Source organism: Planococcus citri, chromosome 5 (assembly GCF_950023065.1).
Source record: "Planococcus citri chromosome 5, ihPlaCitr1.1, whole genome shotgun sequence".
Taxonomy (NCBI): Eukaryota; Metazoa; Arthropoda; class Insecta; order Hemiptera; family Pseudococcidae; genus Planococcus; species Planococcus citri.
The window spans coordinates 34,258,100-34,276,194 of NC_088681.1; the positions used below are offsets into that span (position 1 = coordinate 34,258,100).

The window sequence follows — 18,095 nt, forward strand, 5'->3', positions numbered from 1 at the left end:
ATGGATTTGAAGAAATGAAGTTTAGCAACTAATATATTGATATTGTAGGAATAGAATAGGTAGGTACCTACTTGAATCATTACTGCATTTGAGGATAGGGAAGACAAATTTACCCTTTCGAGAAACTTCATCTCTATATTTTCTTACCCCTGCAGATATAATCTCTAATTACCTATAAATTATCATTCATTTCTTACACATTCTTGTCCCTTCATCCTTGAAATATTCGAAACTTTTCACTATTCACCAAACTACGAGTATAAGAAGAAAGCTTCGCTTCGACGTCCCATTTTACGCCGTTGTATAATTTAAAAATACGGCTGGATAAACATTTTAATATTTTATTTGATGTCGATTTGAAAAGCTGACGGTTTTGATCTCTTTTCCTCCACAAGTATATCCCAGCTGCGCGATATGACAGCGTTTCCGATGAAATCTGCCATTTTGCTGGTTTTTGCTACTACTATATGCGTAGATGAGCCTAAATTACACGCTGTATTATTCGTTGATTTTTCCGCTTAATTAGGTATTTTATTGAATATTTCAACGTTATGTAGAATATTAATCGTCGTATATACAGTGTAACGTTTCGACATAGTTATATTATACGATCGTGTTACGATGATGCGAATACGTTACGATGTTGGTAAAATGATTCGTTTTCTTGGCTTTTGCTTCGTCTATTATTTCTTACTCGACAACGGTAACATTTTTCATTTTCAATGCATTTATACTATACACCGATTACGTAAGTAATCGGATATTCTGCCATAATTGTGAAATATGGCACTTAATCCACGTTATACCAATAGAGAGAGAGAGAGAGAGAGAGAAAAAAAAAAACACATTGTTATCGTAAAACAACTAGGTAGGTACCTATTAGGTATATCGACTTATCTACATAACCACGAGGTGAATTTTTGGATAAGGTACAATATTACGTAGCCCTGAATTTGTGATTATTAGTGGAATCGACCGTGACCATTCTAATACCTATACTACTGTCGAAATCACAGCACTAAATCGCGTTTTCGATCCTTAATTGCACATTTCAAGCTAATAAGTAGAGCTAGCTAACCATTTATAGGTACGATACGTATGCGTTTTGGTTTGGTAAACAACACGGCAGCTATGGTAGCGTGAATAAATGCTATAAAAGCTTAATTTCAATCTGTCACCCTTTACATAGGTAGGTACACGTAAACATCACGAATCTTTGGCCTATGGTAACTCGATACCTATTACGAAACACTTTAATTATATCCTTACAACTTTCTGCATGGTGTACGCTTTTGAGGAACCCTGTTTAGAGCTATATGTACCAACTTATTTCTTAATGAGGATTTTGCTTTGACGAATTATCAGAAATTAGATTTTATACCAACTTCATATGACTTTCGACCGGATAAATTGGTCACAGAAAGCACCTATCGTTTGATAACAAATTTCCACACAACTTGTAACGTAGGTAGTATCAAACTTTATCCCAATAATCACTGATGTGAGTATACGGGGTATCCTATTACATGTTTCACGAGTAACTATACCTATTTATATTTTTCTTTAATCAGGTAGCACTGAGAAATCAACGACTCCTTTATAAAAGGAGAAATCTCAACAATTAGGGCAATTTTTCTTATGGGGAATAAAAAATCGAAAAAGTATTCAAAGGAGTATTCAAAGGAACATCACAAAGTCGAATTTCGAGTTCTGTATTTTGATTTTTGGTGGATTTTTTTTTTAAATAACGCTTTTTCCACTTGAAAAAAAAATCAAAAATAGAACCAAATTGATGCGGATCATTTTCCACGCATGCTAATTAAATGAGATTTCGACGAGAAAACGTCTGCCATTCTTTTAGTACATGCAATTCTTGGGTTTCGAGTAGAAACAACCATTGAGAAAATATGCTGCTCTTTTAGCTCTCGCCTCGTGGCTCTCATATGTACCTAAGCAATTTCAACGAAAGCTTTAAAATGGCGAGATAATCAAGTGGAAATTTTTTCTATAAGAAATGAAAAAACAAAAACAAAACCGAAAAAATGAAATCAACTTGGGGTTCTGTATGTAACTGTATGGTATAGACGACGACGACGGCGAACAAAAGCCTTTTAACCAACATCCTACACTTATTTCATGATTACAGCGTACTTTTCGTTTAAAATAGGGAATTCTATGAAAACAAAAAAACACACTTATACCAGCGAATAAAAAACATTTACTGAGAACATTTTTTTCATATATCTTTTCGAGAAGACCCTCGAGAAAAATTAATAACGATTTCGAATTTTAATTTACTTATTCGCGCCAAGAGTTTATTTAATTAGAAAATTCAATGCGGTAAAAAGTCATTGAAGTGTGGAGTGGAAACCATGCATTGTTAAATTATTTTATAATTTGAGAGAAAAATTACATCTTTGGAATTTTTTTGTTCAACTTTTCATCAAGTTTCAAGGGCAAAAATAATAGGTATGGTGATACTCGTAGGTATCTCTATCCACCTATCTAAGTAAGTATTTTATTTGCGTGAAATACCAAACACATTTTTATGGTTACCTATTGCAACTAATCAACAGATATTTTCAAATTTTACGGAGTATATTTATAATAATGACCTTTTTCACACTTTGAAGCATGTCAAACATATTTACTACTCATCATCAACAACGATAGGTAAATGATAAGAGCATGCTGAGCGACGAGTATTACTTAGAAAAACACATACAATTTATCGTTATAAAACACCTTTAGGCTAGATAATTTATCGTAGGTATAGGTACTTATGAAAATGACTGAAAATATTTCCAGTTTTAAATTTAAGCTCATTTTTTTTGATTCAGTGTTACTCGAGTTACGTAAAACTTTTATTAATTTGAAACATGCTTGAAAAAGTAATAGTTACTGTGAAGGAAGGAAAAGTACAAGGATTCAAAACAAAAACTGCGTATTCTGGAGCAGAATTTTATTCCTTTCTGGGAATACCTTATGGGCAACCAACTGGAGGGGCAGCTCGATACAAGGTAATTCTCAATTAATCTCGTAATGCAAAATTACAATAAATCGCAAACTGAATATGATCAAAAAACAGGATCCAGTGAAAGTAAAACCGTGGAATCACATCTTGGACGCGACAGTTGAAAGAAATGGTTGTCTTCAATTTTCGCTTAGGCAAAAAGATATCGTTGGCTCAGAAAATTGCTTGTATAATAATATTTATACACCAAAGGTAAGACCTACATAATATTATTATGTAAGTATTTCATGGATCCAATTTGATTTGAACAGTCAGATCTGCTTAGATCAAAGTTTTGTGATCACATCCAATATGGGAAACCAGATCGGATCTAACCTGATGTGAATAGTTTGGTTTTCCCAAAAAACGAACAAATTATAGTTTTAATCGGAATAAATCTGTTCTATGATCTTTTTTTTTTTTTTTTTGACATTTTTTTATACTGGGCGTGTATAATTGCCAGGATTTTTACGCCCAGTTTCGAGGGGTTAGTCTAGATTTGGTTTGAAAGATTGATTTCTTTGATGTATTTAAGAATGTTTTCCATCTGTTTGATGTTGTCAGGATGATTACCAGATCTAATCAGGTCTAGTAAGATCAAAGTTCTGATCGAATTGGATCTGTTCAGACCTGATCAAATCCAAAAGGGAATACCTGACCGGATCTGACCAAATTTGCATAAATTTGATCATACCAGATCAAATCATTTTCCCTAAATGCTACCTATCTGTAAGAATCACAAATTTTTGTAGCTTCCATCAAAAGGTGAACCTTTGAAAGCAGTTATTGCAAATGTACACCCAGGAGGATATTTTCATGGTTCACCAGATCCTTCATACTATGGAAGTCCAGATTATATTATGCATAAAGATGTGGTATATGTCTGCATAGGACACAGACTGCACTTTTTAGGTTGGTAGGTCATCACGATTTAGAAATATGCTGCATAGTGGGGTAGGTTGACAGAAGACAGGTACTACAGTGATTATCCGCTTAGATGTAATGTACATAAGTGAGACCACTTTTGACTATAAATATTCAGTACCTATCTCAGAAATGATGGAAATATACGAATGGATTTTACAATACAAGCTAATTCAACATTTTACTTTATTTACAGGAGTAGATAAATACTAAATTTCATGGTTTCAGGAAATTTGAACTTGCATATGAAAGGCTGTTCGGGAAGTCAGTGTTTGAAAGACCTTACATTGAGCTTGCAATGGATTAAAGAAAATATTAGCGCTTTTGGAGGTGATCCCGATAATGTAACTTTGATGGGCAGTAGCAGTGGTTCTTCATTAGTGCACTTTTTACTATTGTCACCTTTAGCTAAGGGTAAAAAAATTGAACATTTAATTCATAAAGTCTTTTTGTCCATTATTTTTTGATAAGGTACCTAATAATTTACCTTGAACATATTCCTAGGTTTATACCACAGAGCAATCCTCATGGGTTTATATGTTTTTTGTCCATTACTTAATTTTCCAATGGACCATGTGGCAATAGCATACGACGTTGCAAAGATGATCCATTACGATGGGAAACCAGATGACCATAAAAAACTGCTGACTTTTTACAAGAATGTCGAGTTCACCAGATTATTCGTTACAAGACCCGAACACTTTTTCAGTAAAGTAGGAAATTGCACCACAATCTCGTACCTACATACGTGCTGTCGTAAATTCTAAGAACTAGTTTCATTTTTCAGACCACATTACAAGTTTATCCATGTTCACCACTCATACCAACTCCTGAACCTGGTGAAAATTCCCCTTTACAAGTACCAGTTAGGGAGCTTATCCCTTCAATGAATCGGGTTCCAATAATGATAGGATTTTGTGAACGAGAAGGTTGCATGGCCCTTGCATTGCTTCGTGAGTGTAATTTTAAAAAAAGGGGCGTAAACTCTTCTCTCCGAAGAGAGTTTTAAATCATGGATATGTTTTTTGCTCAAATTAACTCAATGTTTAGAATTTCAAATTTAAGAAAAAATCTGAAAAATACCGGAAAGTCTTTTTTGAAAATTTTATAGGAATTATGTTGGTAAAGCGTTGATCCTCCCCCCTTCCCCATCAGTAAAATGTTCAGAAAATCAATTTAAAAAATTTCTTCGAGTTTTTGAAAATCTGACACAATGTCAGAAAGTTATAAGTTTTTTTTTTTTAGTTTTCAAGAACACCGAATTTGATCGATTTTGTTCCAAGTTTTTTGAAATTTGGCATAATATCACTAACTTGGTGGACTGAATTTTTAACTAAGGTTTCAAAAGTCAGCGGCACGCGGGTCAGAGTGACGGAAATTTTGGATAGACCTTCGAAGCAGAAAACATATCCGTGTCAAAAAAAAAATCAAAACAAGTCAAATTTCATTATTGTAGCGGATATGATATCTAAGTATATACCAATGTTTTTGGTTGCAGGAAATTTCAAAAGATCCATAAATGATTGTTTCCCTAAAGCACTTGGTCAAAATGATTTTGGATGGGGAGCTTCCTTGAACGACGATGAATTGAAACAAATAAAAAAAGAAGTGGAAAATTTTTATTTGGCCGGAGAATCAATAGCGACAGCTTCACAGCCAACTTTATGTGATGTACGTTACCATATTCTTCTTTTAAAATATCTAACCAGAAGGATCAGCGAGTATTTCTTGAGTAATTAAATTTAATTAACAGACCTTTCCACGTCAGAACAATTTCAATTTCTTTAACTCCTTTGAAATCTACTAACATAATGGTTCATTTTGTGAATGCCTACTTATGAAGTTACGTAAGTAAGTAGGTACCCATCTACTTATCATTTTCAACTTTGTGCCTTGTGTTGTTCAGATTATAACAGATGCTGGTCTATCTGAGGCTTATGATTCATTGATAAATGTAGTCTCAGCGGATCCTACCTCACCAGTATATGTGTATAATTTTCACTATGATGGTAAATTATGTATGATGAAAGCACAAACGGAAAGACTATTAGAAAAACCATTGAAAGGTAATACTCGTATATTTACAAGAAATTAAACAATACAATTTTTATTTTTATATTCACACGTGTTTCTAACTTTAAAAACAAAAAAAAAACAAAAAAAAAATTAAAAAATGCATCCAATTTGGATAGGTGCCTTTCACGGAGCCGACTACAGCTATTGGAATTATGCGGAAGAAACTGCTGGTAAAACTATGGCCAACATTCAACCAAAAGATCGCCAAACAATAGACACATTTACAAGTCTTGTGACCACATTTGCTAAAACTGAGTAAGTTATCAGTTTATCGCGTACTTTGAAGGTAATTTCACAACAGGATAGTAAACATTATCAAACACTTATCGTTTCAGCAATCCCAATTATGAAGGAATGGAGGTCAAATGGGAACCTACGACTCCTGAGAATCCAAGTCATTTGATTATCGACGAGACTTTACGAACTCAAGAAGGACTGCTGAATGGTGAACGAATGGAATTTTGGCACAAATTGAAAGACAAATTTGGAAAAAAATGCTAAAAGTTTGAATAAAATCGCAGAAGTACTGTGACGATAGGGGATGCGCCCACAGCTTCCACCTAAAGGGAAGATGTGTTCCTGCGGAGTGGCTGCACTGCTTAAGTAGTGCACTCTGTCGGTTTAGTTCGAGTATAGCCACTCCGCCATTAGAGACGTTACAAACGTTAAGTATTTTTTCACTGGTGTTCCGGTACGGATGCATTTCAGAGCTTCCACTTGCAATCGTCATTGCAAGTGTCTTTTTATAATGATTAGTGTGTCTTTTTGTAATATATCGATTCGGTTTTATATCAGAGATTTATACAATAAAGCTGAACACTTTCATTTGCGGTCTACGATCATTTATGCGGTGTTTCGTCACCTTTGCTGTTCGATGTACTTTCGTAAGGTCATCAGTAGAGTTTGGGTTCCCTGGGCTTAACTATATGCTGAATAGCACTGGGCTCTCCCTCTGTAAACCAAGGAGTGTCCCAGCTATCACATATTTGGCGCCCTAAACGTGGTAAACTGTACCCAGGGCTTTTCAGTGCACTTTTTGTGTCACAAAATTAGGGCAAAGTCACGAGGTATCGCGACCTCTAGCCTAACCTCTAGCCTAACCGCTATTACTGCTCTCGAGAGAGGCAAACTGTACCTAGTACAGGCGGAATCGCGTATTCCAACCAGAGTTTTTTACTTATCAGAGTTCTTACAAACCCCAGAATTCCGGTCAAATTTGGTCAACCAGGCGACTACGGCGAAAATTGGTCAACCAGGCGACCACATCGTGTCAATCAGTCAACTAGGCGACTGCAACGTTCGTTAAAAAGGTACGTGAGAGTTTATTTCTCGAAAGAATCGCGAAAAAGTGCCGAAAAATCGCGTTATTGGAGCTTTCGTACCAAGTTCGACAAGCTTTGGTTTGGAAAATCCGAGCACAGTTGAACAAGCTCGTGCCAAAGTTCAAGGTCAAGCGTTGAAAGCTCGTTGCAAGCTTGTACCACGTTACGTACCTAACAGAGACAATACAAAGCTTCGACATGCCGATGCGGTTACCGGAATATTTATCAGAGGAATTTTTGGATCACTTACCTGATCGAATGCGACGATTATTTGAGATGACGGCTGATCGAAATTCTCCGAATCCTGGAAATGACAATGCACGTAGATCCAGCTTTCCATTGGTCAGTCAGGATGCACGTGTTACCGAATTGAGACCTGAAATAAATAACAGGGATTACGATAGCGATGGTTTCCAAAATCAGAGTAATACAAACCATGAAAGCTGTAAAAATCAAAATACTCACAATCAGCAGTTACGACGTTCGAGTAGAAATGCTGCGAAGAATGCTGATATTCAACGCCGGAATCAATTGGGAATTCAAGCCACGCCGAAAATCAAGCCTAAAATGAAGGATCGAAAATTATTGCGCAGATTGCACGAGAATATTTTAGATCAGAGAAGAGAATGGCGCAGTGCTGAAATAAAAATTGATTCGATCGAGTATCAAGAAGCACTCGAAGAAGGCGATTTATTTTTCCTGAATAATGATCAAGATGAGATCGACGCAAGCGGTGCTGATGAAGCGAAAGCTGGAAACGGTGCACAACCGTCAGGTGAAGAAATCCCTGAGGCGTCGATTTTACACTATGAACCTGACTATGAACTTGAAGGTGAACTTTCCCGGTCGGACAAGTACATGAAAAATATAGCAGAGTCCAAAATGGCTCAAATTTGCAATTTTGATCCGGTAAATTTCGATAAGAAAATAGAAATAAAAATTGAAAAAAGGCCAGAAGAATTGTTTCCGAAAACTTTAACAGAGGAGGAACTAATTTTCCATAAATGGGCCTATTCATCTGCTGATAATCACGATAGCAACGATAAAGTTATTGCTCAACGAGTCATTGATTCTGAAAAAGCCATCTCAAAAACCAGAGAGGATGTAGGTAACCTATATCTTGAGCTGCGTGCTCAAATGGCGATTATGAAATTAGAGTTGAAAAGAGAAAGTGATAAAAAAATCGAAAATTTGAAATCAGAGATGAAAGCAATTTTTAAAGCTTACAAAGAAACCACCGATAGAGTACTCACATCTCACGTCCTCATTATGAATAAAATGAAGGAAAGAAATATGTACCAAGGTGGCCTATTATATCAGATGCAATTACAACATGTTGAGTTTATTGAAAATATGGAAGAAGAACGTGCTGCTTATTTTGAATGGAAAGAACACGTGGATGGATTTATCGAAAATCTCCATGAACCAGATGAACCACCCTACCAGCCCCCCGTTGTGCCACCAGTTGTGCACAACGTGAATAGTAATATCGTTGGTAACACCGCCAGTCGCAGCGGTGCAAATACCAGTAAAGGAGCGGGTCTCTTCCGAGGAAGGAGGGACTCAAATGATCGATCTAGATCCCCCGCCCCCTCCAGGGGCAACTCGAATTCGAACAATAGCAACTTCGACAACAATAGACATCGCACTCCGAGTAACGGTAACCGAAACAGATCATCTTCGAGAGATTCTAGATCCCGTAGATCGCGTTCGCGAAGTAACACACCGCGACGCGACAGCCGCGACAGCCGAGGTAGCAGCGATCGACGCAAAAGCAGAGACAGCCACGATAGGCGAGACGGTAACGGTAGCAGTAATCACAGTGATCGTCGTGATCGACGCGACAGCTACAACAGTCGCGATCGCGATAACAGAGATGATCGAAATAATCGTAGTGGCGATGATCGAAGAAATGGCGATTATAATAACAACAGTAATCGCAATTACAATGCCAATAACAACAATGGCAACAGAGATGATCGAAACAGTCGACGAAACGATGATCGAGAGCCCAAAATTGATCCAAGATGGCTTCAGGCTGAGCGTGAGCAGCAAAACCACCCCCCAGAGCGTAGGCTGAATTATCGAATCCAGTTTGGCGGTACCAATACCAACATTAGGCCTGATAGATTGCGCGAATTTGGTGTTAGTTATTCAGAAGAAAATAAGTACCAAGTTTACAACTTCATTCACCGCTTCGAGAGACGTATGCAGCCATATCAGGTATCTCAAAGTCAATATTGCGATGCTCTGATGGTGCTTATCGATGATAAGCTGATACATATGGCACCCTGGAAGGATCTTCAGGAAAACAGCACTGATTATTATCAACTCAGAAAGGATTTCATTGATTGCGCTTGGAGTCCACAGAGGCAGAATGAAGCAAGAAATCACTTCAGGAATATGTCAGTGTGCAAAACGTCATCCACCACTCAGTGCTCTGAGTTAATGATTTGGTTGAAAGTTCTGAAAACCACCAACTCGCCATTCGAAGACATAATAATGATGATTTATTACAAGCTAACATCCAGTCTCAGACCTCGCTTTACTGAGATTGAACTTCAAGATATCAACATTTTTGAGAAAAGGCTGAACGCGATGACTCGAGTGGAGGAGTTTGCTCAGAGACCAGCTGAACCTGAAAGACCTACTCAGACTCGAAACACTCAACGGAGATCTGAAAATCGTCAAGCGAGTTTTGGTGGCAATGATAGGCGCTCTAATTCGTACAATTCTCGCAACAACAACAGTGAGAGCAAAAATGAGCGCACAACTGAACAGCAGAAAAAATCGTATGACAAGTATAGAAACCAGTCCAAATCAGAGACGATGAAAACTGGTCAGAAAGAGAAGAAAGATGAGCCTAGGTATAAAAAGCCTAACAAAGAAAATGCTCATCAAGTGAATTCAGTCACAGGAAAAGAAGAAACGCAATCAGAGACTGAAGTTTCAGACGAACAGACCCCCCCTACATCACCAGAGGGGTCCATCGACTCAACAGGTATGCCGTCGGGAAACGAGTAGCTGACGCGTGCAATTTAGCACAAGTGGAGAATTTCCATGAGCTACCGCAAGATGAATTTGAGTTAATTGGAGACTCACTCGCTGTATTTTTAGCGAATGTAATACCACGACGAAGGCCTGAAATTTCTCAGCCTTACCTCAAAGAACAACTCAACATCAGTGACCTGTTAAAAGCTGCCAAAGCTGCCAGCTTTACGAAGAAAAAAGCTATTGTATCGTTGGCTCAATACGAGCTGAACTACTCTGACATGAGTTCACAAGCTATCAAGAATTATGCGTCGCAAGTTTTAGAGATGTTAAAAAAGAAAGGCTTCACGAAGATTATTTTATTGTTTCCACTGGTTAAGCCAAAAGTTGCTGCAAGTAATCCAGTTTCGCTGGACAGATACTTTGCATATAGAAGAGCACTGGAGTCACTTGAAGATGATATTGTGTCGTTTTGGTGGACACCTGCTGCGGTATTTTTGGACTTAAAAAGAGACCAGCAAAATCAAGCTATGCGTCAGTTCAGAGTGGATGAACATTACAACATGATACCAGTGATGCACAAATTCCATTTAAGCAAGAAAAATGGTAGATATTATCCAAGATTTGCACGCAAAACAGAGCTGATTCAGGAAATGGATAAAATGTACAATTATGATTGGTATAAGAAGACACCTCCTGAAATCATCACTGATCAAGATGGCGCTGAAACTCAGGAGAGTAGAGAAATTGTAACAGAAGAAGATGGATTGCAATATGAAATTATCAGAAAAAAGACCCTGATAGAGAAGAAAAAAGCAGAGAATCCTAAAAACATTGAAAAAGAAGTCGCTGATGCTGTTAAAAAAATAGAGAAGCTCAAAAAATTCATCAAACCTCAGACACTCCACAAGCTACTCAACAAGATAGGAATCCCCTCCCCTCCCGGTGAGGAACGAAACTTATCAGAGACGCAAGAAACACCTGTAGGCCCTGCTGGGGCATCAGAGACGATTAAAATTAATGTTAATCACGTAAATGGGGCAACGCATATCCCCGAAGACGCGCAGGGTGCGCAACCGACTCTCGAAAGTTCGTTGAACTCGCTCAGAACACCTGTTACGCCGAAACCACCGCTGCGCAGAGAAGAAATTGAAGCACGAGTCAGAGAACAGATTCTCAGAGAAAAAGATAAATTCGATACATGTGTGGTGCCACTGACGGTAAATGGCACCGCCTATCCGGCGCAACTCGACACGGGTGCCACTCCCAACGTAGTATCAGAGGAAACAGCCAACATCCTACTCAGAGACCACTATGACAATGTTGAGTATATCATGCTGAAAAGACCTATAGTATGCAACTTGGCAGATGATTCAAAAGTAGAGTCATATCGTTATGTCATAGTGCTGAAGCTCAAATTTGGAAATTGCGAGCTCAAAATCCCATTTTACATCTTGAAGGGATGCAATCAGATATTCATTATTGGCACAAAAACAATGAAAGTGCTTGGAATTAAACCTGATGTGGAAAATCAACAAGCTACCTGCTGCCCTCCAGGAGAGGAGAAAACAGAGACGTTGAAATTTATGTCAGAGCAGGAGTACAGAGAAAAAATTACACTCAGGCGGATCAGAGTAAAGAAAAAGAATGTTGAGCAAATTGATCGTATCTCGAAAAAAGCCAACACTGCGGATAAATACCAGGCAGAAGAGCCTGAGGATGTTGATGATGGACCAGAGATATTTTTGGAAACACTGCGAGCAGATTTGGAGCAAGCTGTTAATGAAGAAACCATTACGAAGAAACAGGCAAAAAAAGCTTTCGACATACTTAAAGAGTTTGCCTGTATATTCAGCAAGTACCCAGGAAAATGGGTAGGACCACCTATGAAGCTGAGATTTAAAGATCCTAAAAACATCAGGAGATTTCATGGTCCTAAGTACACTCCTTCGAATAAGCAGATGCCACTGGTGAGAGAAGCTCTCAGAGTGATGGTTGCAAAAAAGATCGTTGAACCTTCCAGTTCACCATACATCAATGCATTGGTGGTCAATATCAAGAAAAATGGCGACGTGAGATTATGCCTCAATCCTATGGAATTAAATCCAATACTCGAAAATGACTACAATGAGGCTGGATTGCTTGATAGAATTATAACAACAGATGGACGTGCCAAAATTTACTGCTGCCTGGATTTTGTGGCAGGATTTTGGCAGATGGTGTTACATGAAGCATGTAGAAAGTATTGTGCTTTCATTGTTGACGGGGAAGTCCATCAATTTATCAGAGTGCCATATGGATTGAAGGTGTCGTCTGCATTGTTTGTGAAAATGATGAACACAATTATGCCAGCAAAAAAAGGCAGAACTAAGTACGTCGACGATGTGCTACTTAAAGCTGCAACTTTCGAAGAGATGATGGAACTACTTGTTGACACACTCAAGATTATCAGAGATAATGGACTTAGGCTTAATCCAAGGAAGTCAAAGTTTTTCAAGAGTAAAATAAACCATCTGGGATTCCAGCTCCAGCCTGGCAGAATATTGAAGCAGAATAAAAAACTCGAAAAGCTTGATCAATTCAAAGCCAAGCACACCAACAAGAAAGGTGAATTCAAACTCAAAAATGAAAAAGATGTTATGGCATTTTTGGGAATTGTTGGATTTTATAAGCGCTTCATAGCTGATTACCAGCAGTTAGCAGTGCCACTTTATGAAGTCATACGGAAAGAAAACTTCAAGTGGGGAGAAGAGCAGCAGAATGCATTAGAGAAGTTGGAAACTGAGTACCGGAAGAAGTTTGAGCTGGCATCTCCGATCGAGGGGCAAGATTTTTATCTTGAGACCAGTTTTACACATGATGCCATGAACGCTGTAGTTTACCAAAAAGGAGAAGGTGGCACTGATCATGTGATTTTATTTGTGAGCAACACATTTAAAGACCATCAGAAGAAGTACACCATAATAGAGAAAGAAATGTACTCGTTGGCGAATGCATTAAAAAAACTCGAAATGTGGCTTCATGGTTACAAAGTGCATATCAGAAAAGATATTATGTCAATTGTGCACAGATTTAATACTTTGGCTCAAATACACCGCAAAGCAGCAGCATGGATCACCCACTTTAATTGCCATGATTTGGTTTATGATTTGCCAAAAAGAGTTGGTAAATGGTGGGAAATGCAGGCACCGGAGCTGACCCTATATGAGACGAACTGGACCAGAATGGTGCCACTTGGCGTTGTTTACAAAGACCTAGTAAAAGAACAGTTGGTAGACTGTCTGAAGAGGCTGGACTTGTACCAAAACAGAGATGAAAATTGGTCCAAGGTCATACGAAGACTTCAAGCTGAAGAACTGGACATGACTTCAAAGCAGAGAAAAGCGAAGAGACAGCTTGAGAAAAAATATGTCATTTTGGAAGAAGAAGAAGGTGTCCGAGTACTTCATCGAATCAGAGAAGATGGCTCAAAAGTGCCATGTATGCCAGATGAGTTGTATAAAGATACCATAATGTACCTACATGAGGAATACGGCCATGTAGGAGCTGCCAAAATCGATGCTATTTTTCGACGCATGTACTATTCGCCGAATGTACCAAAATCTGCCAAATTGGCCACAAGCGAATGCCTCGATTGCAAACATAATAAGAACTTTGGGCAGAAGAAGAAGTTAGAGTATGCTCAAATTGAAGCTTATGGCATAGCAGATGTACTATCAGCTGACCTAATTGGACAAATTGCTAACAAGGCCAGTGATCCAAAATACATGTTAGTTGTGAAATGTGTATTCACTGCCAAAGTTTGGCTAAAAACCCTGATTGTGGCTACCAAAGAAGAGGTTTCTAAAGCGATGAAAGAAATCCTCGAAGAAATCAAGAAACTGGGGCACAAAGTGCGTAAAGTCATTACTGATAATGGTACTCAATTCGTGAGCGATGCTTGGAATGACCTACTCAAATCCTACGGTGTGAAAGTTGGTCACACTTCCAAATATAATCCACAATCAAGCTTAGTGGAAAGAACAATGAGAATAATTGGCGATAGACTGAGAGTCAAGATAAATCAGTCAGCAGAGAACTTCGACTACACTCACCATGGCTGGCATAAATATGCCAAGCAAGTTGAAAATGAGATCAACAATACGCCAACGGAGTTTGGAGTGAAGCCAAATGAAGCTTGGGGAATTAGAGATGATTTAGCTCAGGATTTGCCAGTGCCAAGTATTGGCATAAATGCCAAATTCGAGTTGAGAAAGTTACGAGAAGAGCAACGTGCCAACAATGTACCATCTATAACATCAGAAGAGGCTCTAAAAATGAAAATGGACCCCAAAAAGCTCATTATTGATAAGAAAGGATTTGTATGGGTAGCGGTAGATGGTGCCTGTTCTCAAAATGGCACTGATGAAGCAATCGCGGGTATCGGAATCAGTTGGACACCCAGTGGAGATTTCAATATTTCCGAACGAGTCGTGCACCCTGATTATAAAAATTCCAACAATTTGGCTGAGATTATTGCATTGATCAAAGCGATGGAAGTTGCCTTAAAAAATCAAGTAGAGAAGCTCAAAGTATTTTCCGATTCCAACTACCTAGTCACTGCAGTCAACCACAATTCGAAAAGGTGGATTGAAAATAACTGGAAAAATTCGAACAAAAAACCAGTACATCATAAAGCAGCTTTCCAGCAGGTCATTGAACTGTCTAAAAAATTCAAGGAGTTCGAGTTAAGACATGTCAGAGCGAGAAAATATGATCATAACAATTTCGTAGCAGACAAACTGGCCAGAAAGGCAGTCTATACTCAAGAAGTCATTGATGAAAATATTGACAATATGACTGACCAGCAGGCGTTGGTGAATTTTATTCGTGAAAAAAGAATGCAACAAAGAATCAACAACGAAGTCGCATTCAATAAATTACATGGGCCTCCCACTATTTTTGAGAATGGTGAATTGGTCATGTTAACATCGCACCGCTTGTCATCATATGAAAAAGGCCTGTCCAAAAAGCTATTTCAAAAACGCTATGGTCCTTATATGGTAGAACAGCATGTTGGTAGCAATTGTTACATGGTTAAAAATGTGGCTGACCCTACTGACGAGCAAATTGTCAATACTCGCCAAATGACGTCATATCTTAACAAAAACCAGCTGGAGGAGTTAAAAAATGACTTAAAGCAGAGATCAAAATTCGACAACAGAGACTTGGTGGAAAAAATCAGAGATTATTCAAAGCAGAAAACCATCGAGCAAACAGAGAAGTTGGAAGAGGAAAGTGACGATGAGGAGGAGGTCGACGACCCCAAGGATCCAGAATATTTGCCCAGAGGTTCGCGAAAACAACCTGAAAAAACCCTGGAAAAAATTCGCCAAACTTGCCAATCAGAGATGCCTAAAAAAGAGATATCCAAACACGATGCAGCGTTCCGAGAAATAAAGAAGAGATTACGCAGAAAGCTCCCCCCCTCCGAAGAGCGAAAGCTCGAAGATTGCCTCGAACAAACATTTCCTGATAAGAAAATGTACAGGGAGAGGAGAGAGGCGGCGCGGGAGAGGTATGAAACGCGTTCTAAAGCCAAGCAGGTACCTACCAACCTCGAAAGTTCAAACTTGCATACTCGAAATGCACCGGATGACCTTGGAAATCAGAGAAATAGAAAGCGCAAAAAGACCTTGAGTTTTATACAGCTTGAAATGCTTGATGATTTCGAGAGAGCATATTTTGTTCAAGTATTCAACAATTATCAGTTCAAGGACGAAATAGAGAGCTTTGAAAACTTTCAAGGCGAGATAACTTTAGGTGTAAGCTAATTTTAGTTCTTTTGTCATATCCGAGTGCAACATAAGAGATAACAGTTTTATCTAGATTACCTACGTACGTAAAAGTTTATCTACTAATAACGCCATTTTGTTCAAAAACTTACCCGTTGTATGCGGTGCACAACCGTTAGGACATTCAATAGTTAACTTGAAGGCGTTGCGCCGTGTTGTTTTCCGTTGTAATTGGCTAGTGTAGTGAGAGGATAGTTTGTTCTTTGTGAATTTTTTCTTCTTCCCTGTTTTCATTTTGTGTTTGATTAATTTAACTGGTTCCTGTAAAATGAGTAAGTTTGATTTAGAAGTACTTTAAGTGGTAATTTTAAGTTTGAAAAAGTATCAGAGAAGTGGTACTTACACGGAGTCGAATCTGCGGCTGTTTCATTTTTTCGCAGATACTCAACGAGAGATGATTTGTCCGGTGTGCTTCAAGCGAATGCAGCTCGACGAAAAGTTGGTACGGACGATTAGTTGTGAACACGTTTTTCACGCTGATTGTTTTGAGCTGATGACGATTGCGGCCGAACGAGATGGTCAATTCCAGACGTGTATGGTTCGTGGATGTGGTCACGTGTTATTTTCGAAAGAATATCTCAAATTCGAATTGCCAGAGATGAACGTGCCGCCGGTACCTGTGGAAGAAAGCAAAACAGCAATTAGCAATGAACCGGCAACAGAGAACTGCGGTAAAAACATGCTCGACGAACCGGTTGTAATTTCTTCCGACGACGAGAAACCAGAGACGAGTTGGAAACACGCAAAATCTGAGTTTGTTTGGAACGGCGAAGTAACGGTCTCGTTGGTACCACCGAAGAAAAGAGAGGTTCGTAGAGTCAGTTTTGCGGCAGGAACGAAAGCAGCTGACTGAAAAGCTGCCACGGTGAGAAAGCTGTCAAGAAAGAAAAAAATTAGCAAAAGATCAGAGACGATAAAAAGTAAAGTAACGGATACTGTGGTAAAATTCGAACCTGATCAGCGATACGGAGAATCGTGCGCAGCAGTTGTTCCTAGGCTGCAACCGAAAGCATCAGAGACGTTAAAAAAGAAGGCTCCGGCTGCTGTAAAGTTGGATCGACGAGTAATCAGGATATCGAAATTGGATCCTCCGGTCACGCAAGCGGTTGTCATTCAGCACCAAGTCCAGCCAAGTCCAGTAAAAATGGCTCCGATTTCCATCAACGAGGAATTGCTGTGAAAGAGAAAAGAAGTGTTAAAAGTTTTGACCGAAAAAAAGAATCAGTTATCCGAAGATTTAAAATCTTCTCAATTAAAACCCGTACCTGTGGTAGAAGCTGCAGCCCAGATAAATGAGCCACCGGTCCACGTTCCCGCATGAGAAAATCAGTCACCGGAAAAAGAGATTGATGGAGAACCAGTCTCTATATCGATAGAGCGTCAAATCCAGCCGATTGCTGGTCCATCACCGGCGCAACGAATCAGAGAAAAACGACAGTCGCGCAGACGAGCGGGCCAATTTGAGCGACGTAGCAGTCCAATGGTGGCTGAATTTGTTGATTTGTGTCCGGCGCACGTAACGGATGAACGGTATGTAGTCACGTACAAAACGGTTGTGGCCAAAAGGACGCGCGTATTCTTACCGGTAAACATCTATAATAAGACTGAAAACATATTTAATCAAAATCTCACGAGAAACATGAAGATTCCCGAAAAGGAGAGGACGTACTTCAAATTTCAGCGCTGCGTCGGCCCCATTCAGTGTATGAAGAACGTTGATTCCGGTGAATGGATGTTTTTCATCAATGGCTTCTGCCTGTTCGGAGATGGCCTGTCCCATGGCATCGTGAAAGACGGCGTCTACTTGGAAACGGATCTACGTAGGGCACTTGTCCATAACCGGTTCGTGGGCACCTCGATACCAGCAGGTTACTTGGAGGCTTCGGTGCGACGGATGTTGCGAGTACCACCATTTATGGTGTTAGCCATTGGACA

At 39.0% G+C, this 18,095-nt stretch overlaps 2 protein-coding genes and 1 long non-coding RNA gene across 7 annotated transcripts in view; 1 reads left to right on the top strand and 2 right to left on the bottom strand.

Annotated features, from left to right (window-relative positions):
- LOC135848825 (protein FAM135A) overlaps positions 1-18,095 on the bottom strand; it is a 102,699-nt gene that overhangs the window by 60,481 nt on the left and 24,123 nt on the right. The gene's annotated exons all lie outside the window — the stretch shown is intronic.
- On the top strand, positions 2,681-6,838 carry LOC135846587 (esterase FE4-like). Its single transcript, XM_065365775.1, has 10 exons — positions 2,681-3,020; positions 3,089-3,226; positions 3,766-3,925; positions 4,166-4,351; positions 4,442-4,650; positions 4,725-4,890; positions 5,436-5,608; positions 5,844-6,003; positions 6,130-6,268; positions 6,349-6,838. The coding sequence occupies exons 1-10, from the start codon at positions 2,880-2,882 to the stop codon at positions 6,512-6,514; spliced, it is 1,638 nt and encodes a 545-aa protein (XP_065221847.1). The 5' UTR covers positions 2,681-2,879; the 3' UTR covers positions 6,515-6,838.
- Positions 6,958-17,757, bottom strand: LOC135846589 (uncharacterized). Of its 2 annotated transcripts, XR_010558986.1 has the most exons (6): positions 17,426-17,757; positions 16,853-17,334; positions 16,504-16,777; positions 16,253-16,421; positions 7,801-7,897; positions 6,958-7,711 (listed from the first exon to the last, which is right to left on the bottom strand). It is a non-coding gene; the product is annotated as an uncharacterized LOC135846589 (long non-coding RNA). The 2 variants fall into 2 exon arrangements; XR_010558985.1 differs by having other exon boundaries at positions 16,504-17,334.

Bases quoted from the DNA above. Each gene is read 5' to 3' on its own strand.
- LOC135846587 (XM_065365775.1), top strand. From the start codon at position 2,880: ATGCTTGAAAAAGTAATAGTTACTGTGAAGGAAGGAAAAGTACAAGGA. The intron at 4,651-4,724 runs GTAGGAAATTGC...TTCATTTTTCAG, and splicing joins CCGAACACTTTTTCAGTAAA to ACCACATTACAAGTTTATCC. The intron at 5,609-5,843 runs GTACGTTACCAT...TGTGTTGTTCAG, and splicing joins CACAGCCAACTTTATGTGAT to ATTATAACAGATGCTGGTCT.